Source organism: Amphiura filiformis, chromosome 11 (genome assembly GCF_039555335.1).
Source record: "Amphiura filiformis chromosome 11, Afil_fr2py, whole genome shotgun sequence".
Classification (NCBI taxonomy): domain Eukaryota; kingdom Metazoa; phylum Echinodermata; class Ophiuroidea; order Amphilepidida; family Amphiuridae; genus Amphiura; species Amphiura filiformis.
In genome coordinates, this window is record NC_092638.1 from 61,900,857 (window position 1) to 61,918,701 (window position 17,845).

At 36.1% G+C, this 17,845-nt stretch overlaps 2 protein-coding genes across 2 annotated transcripts in view; one reads left to right on the plus strand and one right to left on the minus strand.

Moving 5' to 3' along the window:
• Positions 1-2,956: 2,956 nt before the first annotated feature.
• On the minus strand, positions 2,957-4,313 carry LOC140164080 (sodium/calcium exchanger regulatory protein 1-like). The gene has a single exon (XM_072187335.1). The coding sequence runs from the start codon at positions 4,210-4,212 to the stop codon at positions 3,814-3,816; it is 399 nt and encodes a 132-aa protein (XP_072043436.1). The 5' UTR covers positions 4,213-4,313; the 3' UTR covers positions 2,957-3,813.
• Positions 4,314-8,481: 4,168 nt separating this feature from the next.
• The window catches only part of LOC140165113 (uncharacterized), a 36,740-nt gene continuing 27,376 nt past the window's right edge, over positions 8,482-17,845 (plus strand). Inside the window, exons 1-2 of the mRNA XM_072188544.1 lie at positions 8,482-9,104; positions 14,163-14,249. Coding sequence (XP_072044645.1) covers positions 8,905-9,104; positions 14,163-14,249 — 287 coding nt within the window. The 5' untranslated portion in view covers positions 8,482-8,904. The remainder of the gene's footprint in view (positions 9,105-14,162; positions 14,250-17,845) is intronic.

The window sequence follows — 17,845 nt, forward strand, 5'->3', positions numbered from 1 at the left end:
GGCATATTCTCACCACCAAACCTAATGGATCTGCAGGAAGCGCTTTATCACTAACCGGTTATTCGGCACTATGCACAAATTATAGGACATCGAGGAATCGACATTTATTAGGAAAGGCAACCTTGCTATGAACGAAAATTGGATTGGACTTTATTGCACGGAATCCTAAATGACACTATGTTTAGGGTTTAAGATTAAGGTTATGTCGTCAATACGGTATATGATACTTCAAATGTGAAACTTAGGTATCGGTTGAGGGGGGCTCATAATTATTGCACAGCCCCTTATGGACTGTTGAATAATAATGCACGGGCTTCAATGATGAAAATTGACATTGTCCTCATTGCGCTTGATTGATTGGCTCACTAGAGATGTTTTGTATGGCGTACTAGCAGTGTTTGCATTCAAATATTGAGACAAATAAAGTTAACACACAAGAGGAATTGTATGGGTTCTATTAATAAAAGGTGATCTCAATGGGTGAGGGTGTCATTTCCGTCCCATGTGCATGATTTTTCTCGGGAGGAGGAAACACCCAAAACGTTTCGATATATTATTGGTCTTAACCAGAACAGCAACACCTATGGAAATAAAAACATAGATCATAGATGTGCTCATTGGCTTCCTTGACTCATTTCCTATATATAAAGAGCCCCTGAAAGCGCCACCGGGGGGGGCACGTCAAAATCTTTTGATGGGTATGTTCCCCCGGAATTTTGAAGTGGTGGGTCTTTGGGAGCTGACGGCGAACCGGTAAAATGGGGTCTTTTGGAGCTGCGAACAAGTAAAATGGGGACTTTTGGACTTTGAAGCTGCGATCAGTCAAAATCAAGGGTCTTTCTTCATTGTTCTTGGCTTTTTGGTTGAAAATCGCCTAAAAAACCCAGAAATATGAGGAATGAGCAATTTTGGGGTCTTTTAGAGCTGAAACAAATGATCAAAATGAAGAATCTTTCGGAGCTTTATTTTGGTCAAAAATAATGGGTCTTTCAGAGCTGCGCGCGAAATCAAAAAAGTATGGTATTTCCGGGGGAGCATACCCGTATTAAATGGTCACTTGTGTTAAGTGCCCCCTCCGGAATGTGCAGTGTAGGCTGCACTGTGGTGGCTTTAGTTAAATGGCTAAAATAGGAAAAAATATCAGCATACCCACCTGATGCGGGGTTTCCTTGGGTTTCCCTGGGATTTGTTTTTTTATGACCACTTCAGTACTTTGTTGACAGTAATGGGCGTGTTCAGCATACGATATACTTGTGTGCAAATAAAGTAGCCTATGTACAAAACACACTGAACCCTGATCAGATATTATCTGATTATTTCTGATTTTTGACCTATATAGATAAATGATTCTATGACCTCAGTGGATATCCAAACCCGGGATCCAAACCAAGATCTGGGCAACCAATATTGGCAAACTTAAGAACAAAGCACACAGTTTCAATGGACAAGAAAAAGCATGCTCGTATACTCTCTAAATTCCTAAGATTAAAAAGTTAATATTATTAGATTGCGATGAGGAACAAATCCAAGCTTTAGATTAAAAAATCTTAATCTAATTGATTGAAAATTAACTAATCCAAATTAAACTATACCGTTTTTTCATGATCTTAAAGATTAAAATTAAAATCCAAAAGATTGACTTTTAAATCTTAACATGGATTAATCTTGGATTAGAATAGACCCTAATCTAAGACTAATCCAAATTAAGATTTGAATTTCAATACATTGGATGAAGAAATTGTAGTCTAATTCAGATTAGCTCAATTTTAATCTATTGGATCATGTAGATTAAAAATGTTTAATTTAAGAATTTGTCCCTCATCGCAATGGAATAGATCATCTTTTTAATATTCGAGTGTACGTTCCGGTTGCAGGGCCTATACTTGAACTTGATGGTGAGAGTTTGTCAAATGTCTTTTCAAATTCACTTACTTTAGGGGGTTCACGGTGAGTATAGTGCATTCATTCATTCGTTCATATTTATTTTATTTATTTTTTGTTATGTTTTTTTTTTTTTTTGGCATCGATGGGACACCGTAAAAAAGCGACACAAACATACAAAAATGAACACAATGAAAAACTGCACACCAAAAAGACACCAAAATGCCGAATTGCCAGGATGACCCAGAAGTCTAGCTTCATATGTGTAGACTTAATTCCAATGGGGTCCCAGTGGATGTTTTAAATAAAGACTTCACAAAAAGTTACACAGCTGTTATAAATACGCATATAGCTTCAGAACTAATAATTGTGTTCACAATATTTCAAAATAGAAAGAAGGACGATTTATTTACTCGCATACCCCATTTGTCCAATTTCGTTCATTATTATGCTTTGATGAATCCAAGTGTGTGAAAATATTGGATCCAACACATAATAATGATAAAATTGGATGCTTTACGCCCAATATTTATCGGTCTCACTATGAGTGTTAAAATCTCGACCAATAAATTTGGGCTCAATCGATCCAATTTTATATTAATATTAACAACACAGCAGTGGATTTTTTTAAATACCCGAATTTAAAAGTTGCAGCTATTTGTATTGATTTGAAGTCATCGCGAAGATAAACGGAGGATTTTACGTGCCACAATGCTTGCGTAATATTAACCATTGATCGCCGCAAACTGCAATTTTAAATTCGGGTATATTTCTTTAAAAGTACTACTGTGTTGTTTATTTTGAACGACATTTGACAAATGGGGTATCAAAATGCGCGTAAATAAATCATCCTTCTTTCTATGTAGAAATATCATGGAAACAGTTAGTCTGAAGCTATAAGCGTATTTATAACAGCTGCGTTACTTTTTGTGCAGACTTTAGATTACCGTATATGAGTCAACAACAATATTAATACAAAACGATATAAATTGCACAAGAACATAAAGAACCAATACCTGTTTATACAACGAGCAACTAACACATAAACGCAATAAACACCATGGTACAGAAATCATACTTTGTATTCGCTTAAATATTTTTATTCAAATTTCTTTTCCGTGGTTTGCTTTAATAATTTATCATCATGCAAAATGCAAATAATGCCATTAAAATCATTATTGAAAATGTTTATGCCAATAAATGACATTCCATGATTCGTTGTAGAAGGACTGAAGTTTCGAGAAAGAGTTCAAGACATGCAAGAGATAGCTAGTCATCATCTCCAAGTAAAGTTAATATTCAATACTTAGCAGGCATATTCTTAGTACAGACATTTATGAAACCGGCGTTATGCACTTTACCGTGCGGCAGCCCTGGGCAACTGTTCGGTTGAAATTCGACGTATGACCTTACTATTTGATATCACCTCATGTGCGCTTCCATCATTGTCCATAATGTCCTTATGTCTTTCAGAGACTGTACCGAACTGGAATCGCCCATGAAAAGTTCAACATGTCCACGGTCACTCAATATTCAACAACCTCAAAACAATCCCGAATTTACTTTGGCGATAAAAGTTCACAAGCTATCAGGGCGAGACGAGGTAACCTCAGATAACAGATAAAGAGGCGCAAGTTTCAGATGTTATAGATGATAGATTCTTCGACAGTTCATCAATCCATTCTTAAAATTTCAGGTGAGAAGAGTTGAAATATTGTGATATTGTGAAAAGGTCAGGTATTGCCGCGCCGGGATTTCCGCCTATAATGCCTTTTTTCGGCATTGCCGTCTTTTGTGTCTTTTTCGGCAAACAACGTTGTTTTGAAATGATGCTTCATGTTCGTGATTTCAAGTGCAGAATTTAAATCGTATACTATATAGGAAAGTGAAAGAAAAGTTATAATAAAGTGAAAAAGTTCAGTTCCATCAAGTCTATGTCTTCTTGAAGATTCTTCTGCATGTGATGTCACCCAGCTTCTGCGTCTGCACAAACTTGCCGCCTTCGATCTCCCTAATGGTTAGAGCACCATCTGGTTTATCTAAGTTTTTCGTCACCAATTTACTTCCATCCCAGTTGGCTACCATACGGAACTCCTTGCCTTCCAATGCGTTGTTCTCCTTGTATTCCTGACCAACTTTGAACTTGATTTCCACGGTTCTTGCACCTTTGGTTGTGATGGTGAAATCATCTCCGTTTTGTGTGATGACGACAGTGGGGCTTTGTTTTAGAGCCATACTCCTTGGTAGAAGACCAACTTTCATTGCCTTGAGGAACTCCTCGAAGCCCTCATTCTTTTCATGTTTCCATGTTCCACTGAAGTCAACAGCCATTTTGATTGAGTTTGGTGTTTTTGATTTGAAAATCAAGAGCTATACAAATGTAGTGTTAGCTAAGACCCGATTGAGATTGGTAGAGAATCAAAATCGAAACAAGTCTACCTTTTATACAAGTTCCTGTTTGCATTCGGTGTTGACGAAGTCGCAGATAGTTGTCAACTGTCGATTGGGTGCTTTTTGGGCGCTGTTGGGCCACCATTAGTTTTCTGAAATATAGCACGAACAATATTCATCTCATTATGGGTAAATCGGTGAAGTTTCAAAAGAGTGCAGCCTTTTTATTATGATTGTGAGTTGCGCAATTATTTGTAATATCCACAATTTTGTAACTTTCCAGTCTGCAAACGTGTGTAAAACCCGCATGTGACTATTTGTGGTATCTCTAAATGTCAAAATTATTTAGAATTGCGACTCAAAATAATTGGTCTCATCGATGAGCTTTCGAATAACATTTGTATCTTGACTATATTGTTTTTTAAAAATTAATTAAGTGGTTCAAATGTCTGGTCTTAGCAGATCATGGAATTATCATTATTAAATAAATGATTAGAATCACGGGCAATTTACAAAAATAGCCCACAATTAAATGTATGTGTCATGGAATTACAAATAGAAAGGGATTATAATATTGAAAAATGCAAACATGCTCAGTCTAAGACAAATTAACATTAAATCATATAATAAAACGGAACTGAGAAACTGTATAAAAATTAGCATAAATCTACCACAAGTAAAATATCAAATACAAAATGTGATATACTTTGAATCAAAATTGGGCGCTAAAGTAAATACCCATCCACAATAAAGCATATGAACAAATATCTATATAGGGGTCACTATGTCAGGTAAACGTTAACATGGTAGTATTAGTATCTGATCAAAGTTGGGACTCTGAACAAAGTTCATTTACTGATTGAATTAAAATGTAGCAACAAATTTAAATGAATTTATTGGAGTCATAAATTTAAAATGAAATGTTTAATTGCTGCAAAGTGTAAGATCATTAGGTTAATTACAGCAGAATCAAAGACAGACGTATTACCTAAAACAAAATCGGAAATGACCAAATTTAATTGCACAAATTGCAAATTATTATAAATATTATGTTTGGATGAATCCAAATGTGTGAAATATTGGATCCAAACCATAATGATACAATTGGATATGCTTTACGCCCAATATTTATTTGGTCTCGCTTGGAGTTTAAAATATTAGGCCCGCTCGAATACATGTGCCTCGCCCAATATTTTAAAACTCATAGCTCTACGAGCTAAATCGATCCAATTTTATCATATCAAAATAAACTTGGTGTGAAGTTGCGCAAAGTATGTAAGAATTTCGTAAAGCTCCAGAAAGTTGTAAAAAAATGGCAACATTGGAAGTCAAATTTGTGCAACTTTTGTCGTTTTTGGCCATGTTTAGACATTTCCCCAAATACATGTGTCTCGCCCAATATTTTAAAACTCTACGAGCTAAATCGATCCAATTTTATCATATCAAAATAAACTTGGTGTGAAGTTGCGCAAAGTATGTAAGAATTTCGTAAAGCTCCGGAAAGTTGTTAAAAATGGCAACATTGGAAGTCAAATTTGTGCAACTTTTGTCGTTTTTGGCCAAGTTTAGAAAATTGTCAGGGCCTTGGATTTACGTTTGTGTTAACAGGAATTTGCGTTATCAGGTCATATAGGCCTAATCATAAGTACAAGGTATAGGCTTGGGACTAAAGAAAAACGTTTGGTGCCAGAAATAATATGTATACCATGATAATGCACCAATTTTACTTGGAGCAAAACTAACTTAAATAGTATCATGCATAATTATTATAAATTATAATTATCATGTTGTATTTATAGGGATTTATATTCATAATTTCTAAATCATGAAGGCCGGAAGGAACCGGTTTTAAGTTTTGTTTAGTTATTTCACCATCATATCGCATGAGTATAATAAAACAAGTTATAATCTTAAATCAAACAAGATATCGAGGCGTGATTTGATGACCTTAACTTGCTGTTAAAATTTCATTGGTTTGGTTTAGTTTAATTGCAAACAAAGTCCATAAGCTAATTGCCGAATATAGTTTGCCTTTTGTCTTTTTATAGCGGAACGGCAAATGAACCTTTGCACACCTATGAAGATAAAAGCTCAGTTGATTGTTCAATATCAATGGTAAATCCAAATTATTACGTTGTATATCATGATATAATCCGTACACTCCAAATAACTAGAGCGGTTACCGCACCATGAGCTGAACCATGGGGCTTTGGCAGTATATTGTGGTACATGTATATATCACCCACCCCTTTATGACCCCTTAATGACCTTAAATGAATATTAAATTATTTTAAACATGTTTAGAATGTCATAAGGATCATTGCATTTAAATTTCAGCTCAATTGGAGCATTTTGAAAACTTGACCTTTGACCCCTTTGTGACCCCTTGACGATCAATTAACAGAATGTTCTTCTTGTCAAAACCAATTATTTTTTACTGACCTGACAGTTTCGGCCATCTTGGTCGAAGGCCATCATCGGAGTGATGGTACTTGATCCTTCCTTCTTTCCTTCAAGAATACCCTTGACGATCTTAAATGAATATTAAATTATTTTAAACATGTTTAGAATGTCATAAGGATCATTGCATTTAAATTTCAGCTCAATTGAACCATTTTGAAAACTTGACCTTTGACCCCCTTTATTGACCTCTTAATGACCTTACATGAATTTTAAAATATTTTAAACATGTTTAGAATGTCTTAAAGATCATTGCATTTAAATATCAGCTCAATTGGAGCATTTTTGGAAACTTGACCTTTGACCCCTTTATGACCCCTTAATGACCTTAAATGAATATTAAAATATTTTAAACATGTTTAGAATGTCATAAGGATCATTGCATATAAATTTCAGCTTAATTGGAGCATTTTTGGTTAAAATTACCTTTTTTGACCCCTGTGACCCCTTGGATGACCTCTGACGTTAGGAAATATTTTTTATCATATTCTTTACTTCTTTCTCTTTCATTTGACACCACTTGGGGGTTCATACCTTCGTGGCATTTAAAGATATGTCCATTTTAGACCAAATGGTTGGTAAGTAAGTAAGTAAGTAAGTAAGTAAGTAAGGGACATACACTAATATAGGCGGATACCATTTCATGGTTCAGCAAAAATAGTAAAAATTACTCAAATTATATATAGGCCTAATCGACGTTTAAACGTATTCTGTAAATCGTTTTGTGTTTGCTGGGTGTTAGATTGAAAACCCACTGAAATCGGACCTAACCCAGCAAACACAAAACTGGGTAGGCCTAAGGGTGTTTTTCAGACAAGTTTAGGCCTAATTTTGGACATAAAAAGCAGATAAAAAGACTGGGTGGGATTCCCGGGGTGGGATTGGGAGAGCTGGGTCACCCCCACAGTCACCCCTCACCGACCGTGCAGTAGCGGGTCCAGATTTTGGACCCCAAGAGTATCCCCGCCCGCACTGTGACAAACCTGGATCCGTTGATGACCCATATCCCAACTCTAAGGGGGCTGTCAGTTTCTTCGACAGGGGGGGGTCCCCAAAAAATACATTTGCGACAACCCCCTGTTTTGGCAACAAAAATTATATGACCCCCACCAATAACAGGTTAAAATTGTATTGAAATCAGTCTTTTGAATAAAATAAAAATAAAATAAACACACTATCTGTGGTCACTGATCTTGTGACTCCTCCCGGGACTCCCTACATTTTGGTCATCATGAAAAATTGTATGATCCCCCTTTTTTTCTTTCCAAAAAATGTATGACCCAAGAGGGCCTATATTTGGGACTCCCCTTCCGGAGAAAATGATAGCCCCCCCAATTCCCGTATAAAAATCTCATTTTTTTTTCAAAGAAAAGTGGGGGATGAGGTTATGGATCACGAAATGTCTAAGAATTTCGACGAGTAGGCCTAAATATCAACTGTGCGAATAGTTTAGGCTACTTTATATTACTTGCCTCCAACTCATAAAAGTTCGTATTCGGCCGGCCCAGGAACCGCCGGTTTGCTGACGAAGAAACTCTGACGACTTCCCTATTTAGAAAACTTGTCAATTAATTAATTTCGCAAGTAGTCGTTTTGTTTTAGCTTAGCACGCGTACAGGCGGGCGAAGCGCGACACGGAGCGATTGAGACGATGAGAATCACCAGAAAGTTGAAGAAACAACATCATTACAAGCTCTATTGCAGATAGTATGGAAATTTGCATTGCATCAAAATCAAGCTTGGGTTCTTGCCCTAAGTTTGATCCTGTCTGGGTCAATTATTCCTAAAGGAATCCGCCCTCATTTGAAGCGTGTTCGTGGAATGTAAATCGATCATCCTTTGATCTTTGGCCTTTTCATAAGTGTTTGTTGTTGTGTCTTCCCCTTTCACTCGTGTGCATCGATCCATTGCCGTTACAATGCCGTATCACAGGGTCGCAGTAGGGCACACCGTAGCAACGGGACTCTTCTTGCAATGATGTTGAATTCGGCTACCATTTTTGCTTGATTTGACACCTTTCTGTCAAACACACATACTTCATATTTATCTGAGCTTATGACTTGTTTTCGGAGTACATGTATGTTATGTTTTTTGCTTGCAAAATGACACACTTTTGCAAGGAAGTCTGACTGAAGATTAGAAAGTGAAGTGAAATAACATTCATGCATTGCAATGGATTCATCAACGGATGAATATGATTTGGCCGATTCCCCTCAAGAAGATGAAGAAGACCTGAGTATTCTCGATGGTAGTACTCAAAGAAGTTTTGGTCTTACATCGGCAAGTACCACAGCATCAGATAGTCAAAAAGGAAAGCGCAAATTGCCACCAAGGAATTTAGCATATTCAGGAATTTCACATCAAACCAGTCGGTAAGATTAAGAAATTATGTCAATGATTGGGGAAAATTAATGAATGAATGAATTTATTTATTTATAACACTTATCACTCATGCACAGATGCACTGGCACAGAATTACAAAAATATAATATTGCACAAGTTATACATTAAAAATTACACAATATCATAAAAGGAACAAAACTTTTTTTTGAAAAGTCCAGTGAATGGCTGGAGTGAACAAGCACCTAAGACCGCCCTACTAAATCCAAAAAAGAATTTAAGGGAAGGGAAAAATGAATTGGGAGGGGAAAAATGCAGGTTAAACAGTTCAATGCAGTAGCGTAGCCAGCGGGGGCAGATTGCCCCCTCGAACGCTAAAATGGGGGATGAAGAAGCGGGAAACTGGGGACGAGAAGAAGGGAGAATATAAGAGAAAGAAGGGGAAAGAGAAGAGGGCTATCTTTTAGAATACCCTACCATTTTTTACATTCACAGTATTATGTGTATGGGTCATTCATATAAGACCCCCATTGAAAATCTACAGTGGTAGGGTATTCTAAAAGAAGTCCGAGAAGAGAAAGGGGGAGGAGAAGGAAAGGGGAAGGAGAGGGGGAAAACGAAGGGAAAGGAGAGGGAAAAAGATGTTTAGGGAAAGGGAGGAGAGGGTGAGTAAAAATAGGGAGTGGACGATACTGACGTTTGCCACCCGGGACTGTTTCCTAATTTGTTTATTTGGGAAGGAGGGGTAGGTTAGTATTGATATGAAACTTTTTTCTCTTGAGTTGAGTTTTATTCTAAGTTTTTTCTAGCCAGGGGGGTATGGGCATTTACATGTATGTGGGAGGGGGGCAGTTAATTTGCACAATGACTTGATACATGCATGCGTGCTAGTAATTGATGGTTCTCGCAATCATGCCTGGTCAATATTGAGTTATGAAGTTAACACCAATTTCGGAGAAACACCAAAATTGTGGAGATTTTGCGCTGGGCGTAAAAACTCTGTTTTTGGTGTTTATTCTGTGGTGGGCTACACCATGCATCATTATTTTGTGTACATACTCGGTATGCCCCTCACAACCCGGGGGTATTCACCGTAACTTGAATTGCGTACATAGGTGTACATTACGGGATTGTGCTGCTCTAAATGGGTCACATTTTTTTAAAGAAAAAAATGGTCAAAAACTGTCTAACCAGCCTTTTTGTAGGTAAAATAAATAATCCTTAAAAATATGGGTAGGGGTTTCAGAGGTCCAGCGGCACAGCTAGTGGTCAAAATGTAATCGGTACACTCTAGTCAGGACTATGTTGTCCTATGTGGTCAAAATGTAGTTAGTCCTCTACACCTAAAAATATCACAATAAACCATCACAGCCTGGATAAGCTTCTCAAGTTCTTGCACAGGTAACCATGCCAAGACTAAAGCAGCTAGTTCTTTGCCCAGGGGAATTTAAAGTTTAATTATTTCACTAGAAAAATAGAGACTCTACCGGTGCTTGAAATTGAACTTGCATCGCCACACAATTTACATAAACCATCAATTTAATGCTGTGGTATTAGTCCTACTGAATCAAAGAAATTAATGTTGCTACAGTCTGGCATACTAAATGTAAATTGCCACCCCTCTCCCCAGTTCAATGTTGATGAAAGCACTTTTTCCATTGGGCTCTCCAGTCTCCCCAACATTGATTGAGGGGAGGGAAGGGGAAAGGAGAAGGTATGTACTTCTCATCATGTGGCTCATTCTTGTATTATGGGGTCCAATGGTGTCCGGTTATGACCGACACATAATTTGCCCTGAATTTTGAAAACTGTAACAGGTATTTGGCCTATTTGTAATTTTTTATACAAAACAAGTGGGTTATTACTAAAAACTTTCAAGAAAGAAATTGTTAACAGCTATTTTTAATTTTTATTACATGTAAGGTCTCGAAAATCATGGACACCACTTGTGACAAAAAAGATCATCTACATCTGGTTGCCTGTTAGTTTCATTTATATATGACCATTGCTTATTTTTTTTGGTCTTATTGAGTGAATAGGATGTATACTAAAATTGTATTATGAAAGAAATGTTAGCGACAAAACATCTGTTAACAAAGACAGCGCTTACGCAAAGTACGTATTTTGGTGTCCGCGTTATGCGTGACGTTATGACCGACATGTAAAAATGCAAAATGTGCTATATTTTTTGAAAATGGGGTAATTTGTAAACAACAAATACTTCAAATGATATATTATGACATGTTTAAAATATATATGACTGACAAATGGAAATTGCAAAATAAGTTGAATTAAAGTTAAAGCTGGATATTGTACGACTAACTGGACACCGAGTTATGACCGACACATGAAAATGAATAATATGTCATAATTTTTAAAAATTGGGTATCTGATAAACAATGAATACTTAAAACAACAGTGTGATATGTTTAGATAAATTTGCAGGTCAAATACACTTTTCAAAGTATGACATAATTACAGATAGCTTGTTATTGTCAGTCATAACTGGACACCAAATATTTTGGTGTCCAGTTATGCTGTACACCACTGGGCACCTTAAATTCTCTCATGTGCACAAAATTGATGTTATAGAAAGTCATCCACTTATCTATTATGCCACACTTGTGCTGGCCCCACATAAAAATGGCAACTTTTAATCTAAACTGACAGAAATTGTACAAAACAGGCCCAATAATTAACTTTTGGGTCAATTTTTGACCATGTATTTTGACCAAAATGCAAATATGCTGTTTTGAAGGTTACAGCAACTTCTTATAATGTTATTTTATTTTTACATTTATAGCTCCTAAACCACATTTAACTTGCAACTTTTTAGCCATTTTGGCATTTATATTTTTGTTTAGCAGGGGTTAAAACATGTTTGGTGTTCGGTGATGCGCGACATTTTAGAGTGATTTCTCCACAGTTATGTGCTTCGTACAGATTTCTGGGCAATCATCGTTGAAAATATTTTGCAGATTTTGAAAGAGTATATAATTCCACTCAATTTAAGCTAACTTTTGACATTAATATTCAATTTTGAAAATTTGACTGTATGTCACACCATTGGACCCCATAATACAAGAATGCATGAGCCAGTTATACTAATTTCACTAAACTATCAAGAGTTCCAACATATTGTCAAGATGTGCCAACTATTAATTTTGTTGATTGTACATGTAGGTCCTATTCCTAGAGGGATTTTCAGAGGATCAGGATGATATTTAATTTTAAAAACCTACAAGTTTGTCCCTTAAATAATCCACTTCAAATTCAATATTGCTATATAATGCTATTTTTAGCTGAGTGGTAACCTATCTCAATCAATAGGACACTGTAACAAAAGAGCTATACAGAATGAGGATATATTTGAAACCCAATGGACCAAATAAATGTTCTTTTCAATATCAACTGATATTTACATCAAAACCACATAACCGTATACAGGCTGTATCAAAATGGTTGTTCTCCATCCTTTTATGTTTTTTTTAAAGCCTGCCTCTTGCAAACACACCATTGAATCTACTAAATGACCAGACTGTTTTTTATAAACAAAGCATATAAAAAGTCTTGACCAGTGGCGGTGCCACGGGGGGTAAATGCCCCAAGTCAGAACTCTTGCCCCCTGTTGCCCCCCAGAAAAAAACCCAAAATTACAAAAAGTTCCACTTTTTGTGGTAATTTTGCGCAAAATTGGTTGATTTCCCCCTAAAATTCACTTTGCCCCCCTAATGCTCCCCGAAAAATTTCCTGGCACCGCCACTGATCTGGTCATTTCAAGAGGATCCATTCCATTGGTGGGTTTGGAAAAAACAGCAGACTTTACATCAACACCAGCAAACAGATGGAGAACAAATTAATCATTTTGATATAACCTCTATCATCGCAATTAACATTTTGTAAAAATCATGCAACCAAATTTTTTCTTTTTTAAATCATCACTTGACTACTGGTCCCACAAAATCTGTGAATGTCACTTACATGTAAGATAAAAATCCATAAATTTGTATTCATCCCATTAGCTAAACAGCCTTATTTACTGTTAAGACAGTTAAACAGAGGATGTACATTAATCACCATAGCAATATGATGATGCCTAATTAATTTTATTTACACAGATGTTGTTCTGAGAAAATGGTCCATTAACTAATTGTATTGATAAGACAGTATAGGAGGTGGTAAATTATTTTCTAATTGATTTTATCAGATACAATTGCTGTGAGAGTTAATTGCAATCTCAATTTGTCCAAGGATTGATTAATTGGGACTTTGGGAGTAATAACTCACAGTAATAATATACTGGTACCGAGAGGAATGCTACGCTTTCTTGAGATTTGTTTACTATCGATACACTCTTTTGTCCAAAAAGATGATGATCTTTAATGTATTCTCCGTTTGTTTTTTAAGTAGGCTTGGTAGGCTAAATAGTACTGGTAGATTAAAATAATAGTATATCCTTCCAGAGGTTTTCATCAGGACTGTCTTTTGTTTTTATGTAGTACTTCAGGGGGTACTACACCCTTCGATAAATTTGTGACTATTTTTGCACTTTTCTCAAAAACTAATAACACACTGGTAACAAAAGTTATGTATATTATATAGGGGCAAGGAATCCAATTACTACACTGGAATTTCAGTGACCCAAACCCAGTGGCAAATGTAATTTTTAAAAGAGATAACTGTGTCACTTACTTTTAATTTGTAGTTGTTTACATCCTCAATAATCAGGGTCATACACAGGGCTCGAAATAAGGAGGGCCCCAAGGGTCCTCAGCCCCCGAAAATCAGTGAGGGCCCGCAAAAGATACATCCAGGGGGCCCAAATGGCCCGCAAAATTTGTGTCAATTTTTCTCCCTTTTTTGTGGGGTTCACCAATGGCCCAGAATTTGGGCCCACACAAATTTGTGAGGGCCCTGAAACATTTAAGATCAAGGGCCCAAATGGCCCTCAGAAATTCTGGCTTATTTCGAGGCCTGGTCATACAGGCGGCATAATATTAAACCATGTTTTAAAACAGAAAACATTATTACCGTATTGTGTAATGTGTAATATATGAAAAGCTAATTTTGTGTTTTCTTTTCACTTACAGAAGTACATTATTATCAGCTCAAGACTCTCAGATTGGTGATGGGGATATTGAGGAAGGCAATGTAGCAAATGTTAGTGTGGTAGCAAGGTGAGTTACTGTACTGTGGTAATATAGTCAATATTTCCAGACATGAATAGTAAAAAAAATGCATGTTTCAATTAAAATTTGGGTATTTTTTTAAAGGATGATGGGAGTTCTTTATGAAATTAAATTGGAGTGAAAATTAGGGTCTTTAGGGAACTTATTTTGAGACCAAAAGTTTTACAGAAACCTACTAAAAAGTACTAATTACAAGAATTTGGGGTCAAAGGTAATCTAGGGGTCATTTGGGGTCATCATAAATATTTAGGTTAAGGTTCCAATTACATGAATTATATTGCTTCTGAAAGGCTGCTAAGAATACGCAATTGCGTTATCAACCAGAAATGATTTCAGCATATGGATAGCTAGGTCCAGCCTCAGGGACTCTCCAAATTTGCACACAAAAAAAAAGAAATTTAAAAAATCGACCAAAAAAAAAGTGGAAAATAGAAGTGCATATTTTTGGCCTCCAAAATCGTGTAGTACATGTACTCAGTGGTATTCTTATAGTCTGTCCACATAGAAGTACAAAGTAAATAGACCTCGGAAACTGGAGGTATGCGAATAATTATTTCAGTGCAATGCTTCTTTGGCGCGCCAACTGCTGCGCGATTTGTGCACCACGCTCTTTGCGCGTCGCGTCGCGCTCGCGTGTGACGCAAAGCATCGGCCCGCGATGCCACAGATTTGGTTTGTACTTCTAAGTGGACATACTGTAGCAGGCCTTAAATTGCACACAAGTTTCTATGAGTAGTGAAGTATTGTAGTTCTGTTGTCACTTTCCAAATTTTTCAAAATGCTGATTCTCCCACTGGATTTTGATGTAAGGCCTAAAATAAAATGGTTTGATTGGCGTAACATGAAAAAAAAATTAGGGTAGGTCGGTCGGCAATTTTTTTTTTTTTACACACACATTTTAAGCTGAAAATTTTTTTTTTTTAATCTTTTTTTTTTTTTTTTATTCATTTTTTGCAAAAAATAAGAAAAAAAGTCTAGGGTCGGGCCTATTTTTAGGGTCGGTCAGGTTACGCCAATCAAACAATTTTTTTTTTTTTAGGCCTAACTAGTGTAGTGATATGCTGATGCTCCTTGGGTGCAGGTTCCTCATCTAGGTGTAGGTTCCTCATCTAGGTGTTCATGACTTTTGGGTCAGAGGTCATTTAGTATCTAGGGGTCATTTGGTGTCAATTGTTTTTGGTCAAGCATATTGTTTACATGAAGCAAATATAACAGCTAAATAGAGAATTCATGTGAAACAGACAACACCTGTCACCTGTGATTCACAGATCTATCTTCTTTTGCCCAAATTATCTCAAAATTAGAAAAATGGACATTTCAGTCATAAACAAGCCTCATACATGTACATTTATTAGACAGATTGTATTACTAGCTTCAGATCAACTTTATGCAGTGCTATGTAGTCATCACTAACCTTCAGCCATACTCTTTTTATTCAGTCAATTTCCGGCAGTTTCCTGAAACATGTTGCCTTCTTGGTAACCACTGAATGTCATGAGGAACAACTGCCACCTGCCACAGAATATTTGCATCATTTATTGTGAAGAAACATTTCACAAGAGAATAGAAAAGAACCAAAAGATAAATAAATAAATGAAAAAATAAAACACAAATTTGAGGATATTGCATCAGCTGGGCAGTGACTAAATCAACACTGAAAGTCCCATTCAGTGATACCAACGAAATGGTAAAAAATTAAAATTGCATGTTTATAAATTGCTTTTAAAAGTGAAGGATAAGTCATTCATTCAAATTGTCATTTGGTTTTTTTTAAATGAAAAATTTGGCAAAAAGCAAAGAAAACAGCAGCATTGATGAAGTATATAAATTACAGATTCATGTAAAATGTCTTATTTTGTCTTTAATACATGGCTTTCGGCTGAACCACAAGCAGGATATGTTAGCACATGACAATTACAAAGGTACCATAATCGTCCGGATGAGCAAATCACTTAAATAATGGGTCTTTAAATTGATCATAATGTAGATGGTGCATATTATCAGGAATGGTTGCGTAATATAGATGATGCGATGGTGAGGTATGAGGTAACTTTGGCATATAGTCTACAGGATGGGACCTTGTGTGGTGCTTCTTTAGCAACAGGCAAAAAAAAAGGCACATGTGTGGCAGGCGTTTTGATAGTCTGATGAGTAGGACCTGTTTTTTCTTAGTACATGTATATCAACTATATTTTCTAATCGCTCAAGAAGATTAACCACAAAAATCCACTAACCGCCCCTCCTGAAAAAAAAAAAAAAATTTTGGGCGCGGTCACTGGACTTTTGTGGTTTGTCTTTCTTGCGCTATGTGAGATAGTGATCATAGTCTGAACTGTAGTCTGGTAACTTAGAAAAAAAAATCAACAACCCTGGTTTTGAGGGGGACAGGAACTGCTGTTGGCCAGGGCAGGGTTGCTGTAAAAGTAAATTTGGTTATAAGGCCAAAAAAAAAATATTGTTGTGTTGCCCTCAACCGTTCTACCCTAAATCCTGAAAAATCAGGGTCGCAATTTTTCACTTAAAATTAATATTTTATTGTAAGACTAGTCTTTAATTGTTGTCTAACAGGTATCCAGAAGTCAAAATTGACAAATGTCCCTAATTGAACAAGCATTATTTAATATTTGAGGGATTTTTAAAAACTGAAGGTTTAAAAAAAAAAAAAAAAAAAATAATAATCCGACCGTCCTACCCAAATTTCCCATTTTTCCACTTGAGGGCAACACAACAATTTTTTTTTTTTTTTTGGCCTAATAGCTCATATTTGTGTCACAAAACATTGCAATACCAACTCATATTGTATTATAAATTTGACATTTTCACTTACATTGTATAAATCAATATTAATTAAATTATCCACATATTTTCTTCTTTGATATCCTACTTAATATCAGATTTCTCTTTATTTTTACATTCGCACCATTTATTTGCACATTTAGCTTGAACATTCCATTGATTTATAATGCAAAAATCTGAATTTGGATCAATTTTAGGTACACATGACTTGACTGATTGTCCCTTTTAAGTTTAATGTACCGACACATGACAGTTACATTCATGTATCTATTTAATATGGAAGTCATAAGGAAATACTTGGCTAGTATGGTTCTTCCCCAAACTACATTGTGCTGAATGCATACAACACCTGCCCTACCAATTAGAGTGTATGAGGATAAGGATGTATTAAAGTTTAATAGGCAGGTATCTGTCTAGAGTAATTTATCAAACCAGAACACTTAAATACACCATGAACCATGAGCATGGAGTTGTTTGGTTCTGATGGTCCGTGAGGGGAGGGGGGGGGGGTGTACTCAAAATTTGAAGTGATGGATATCCCGGGTTAGGGAAGTAGGGGCCTGTCGCTTAGAACTGTTATTAAAAGGGGAGTCATTGGGTATATAAACAAATGAAAGAAGAGGGCATTATAAATGTATAATCTATCGTCTATAAATGTTATTAAAAGGAGAGTCATTGGGTAAAAACAAAAAAAAGAAGGGGCCATTTGATACACAATTTAGAAAAAGGGGGTCATATGAAGTTTGAAAAAAGGGTTCATGGGTAGAAAATTTTGAAACAATTGAGCA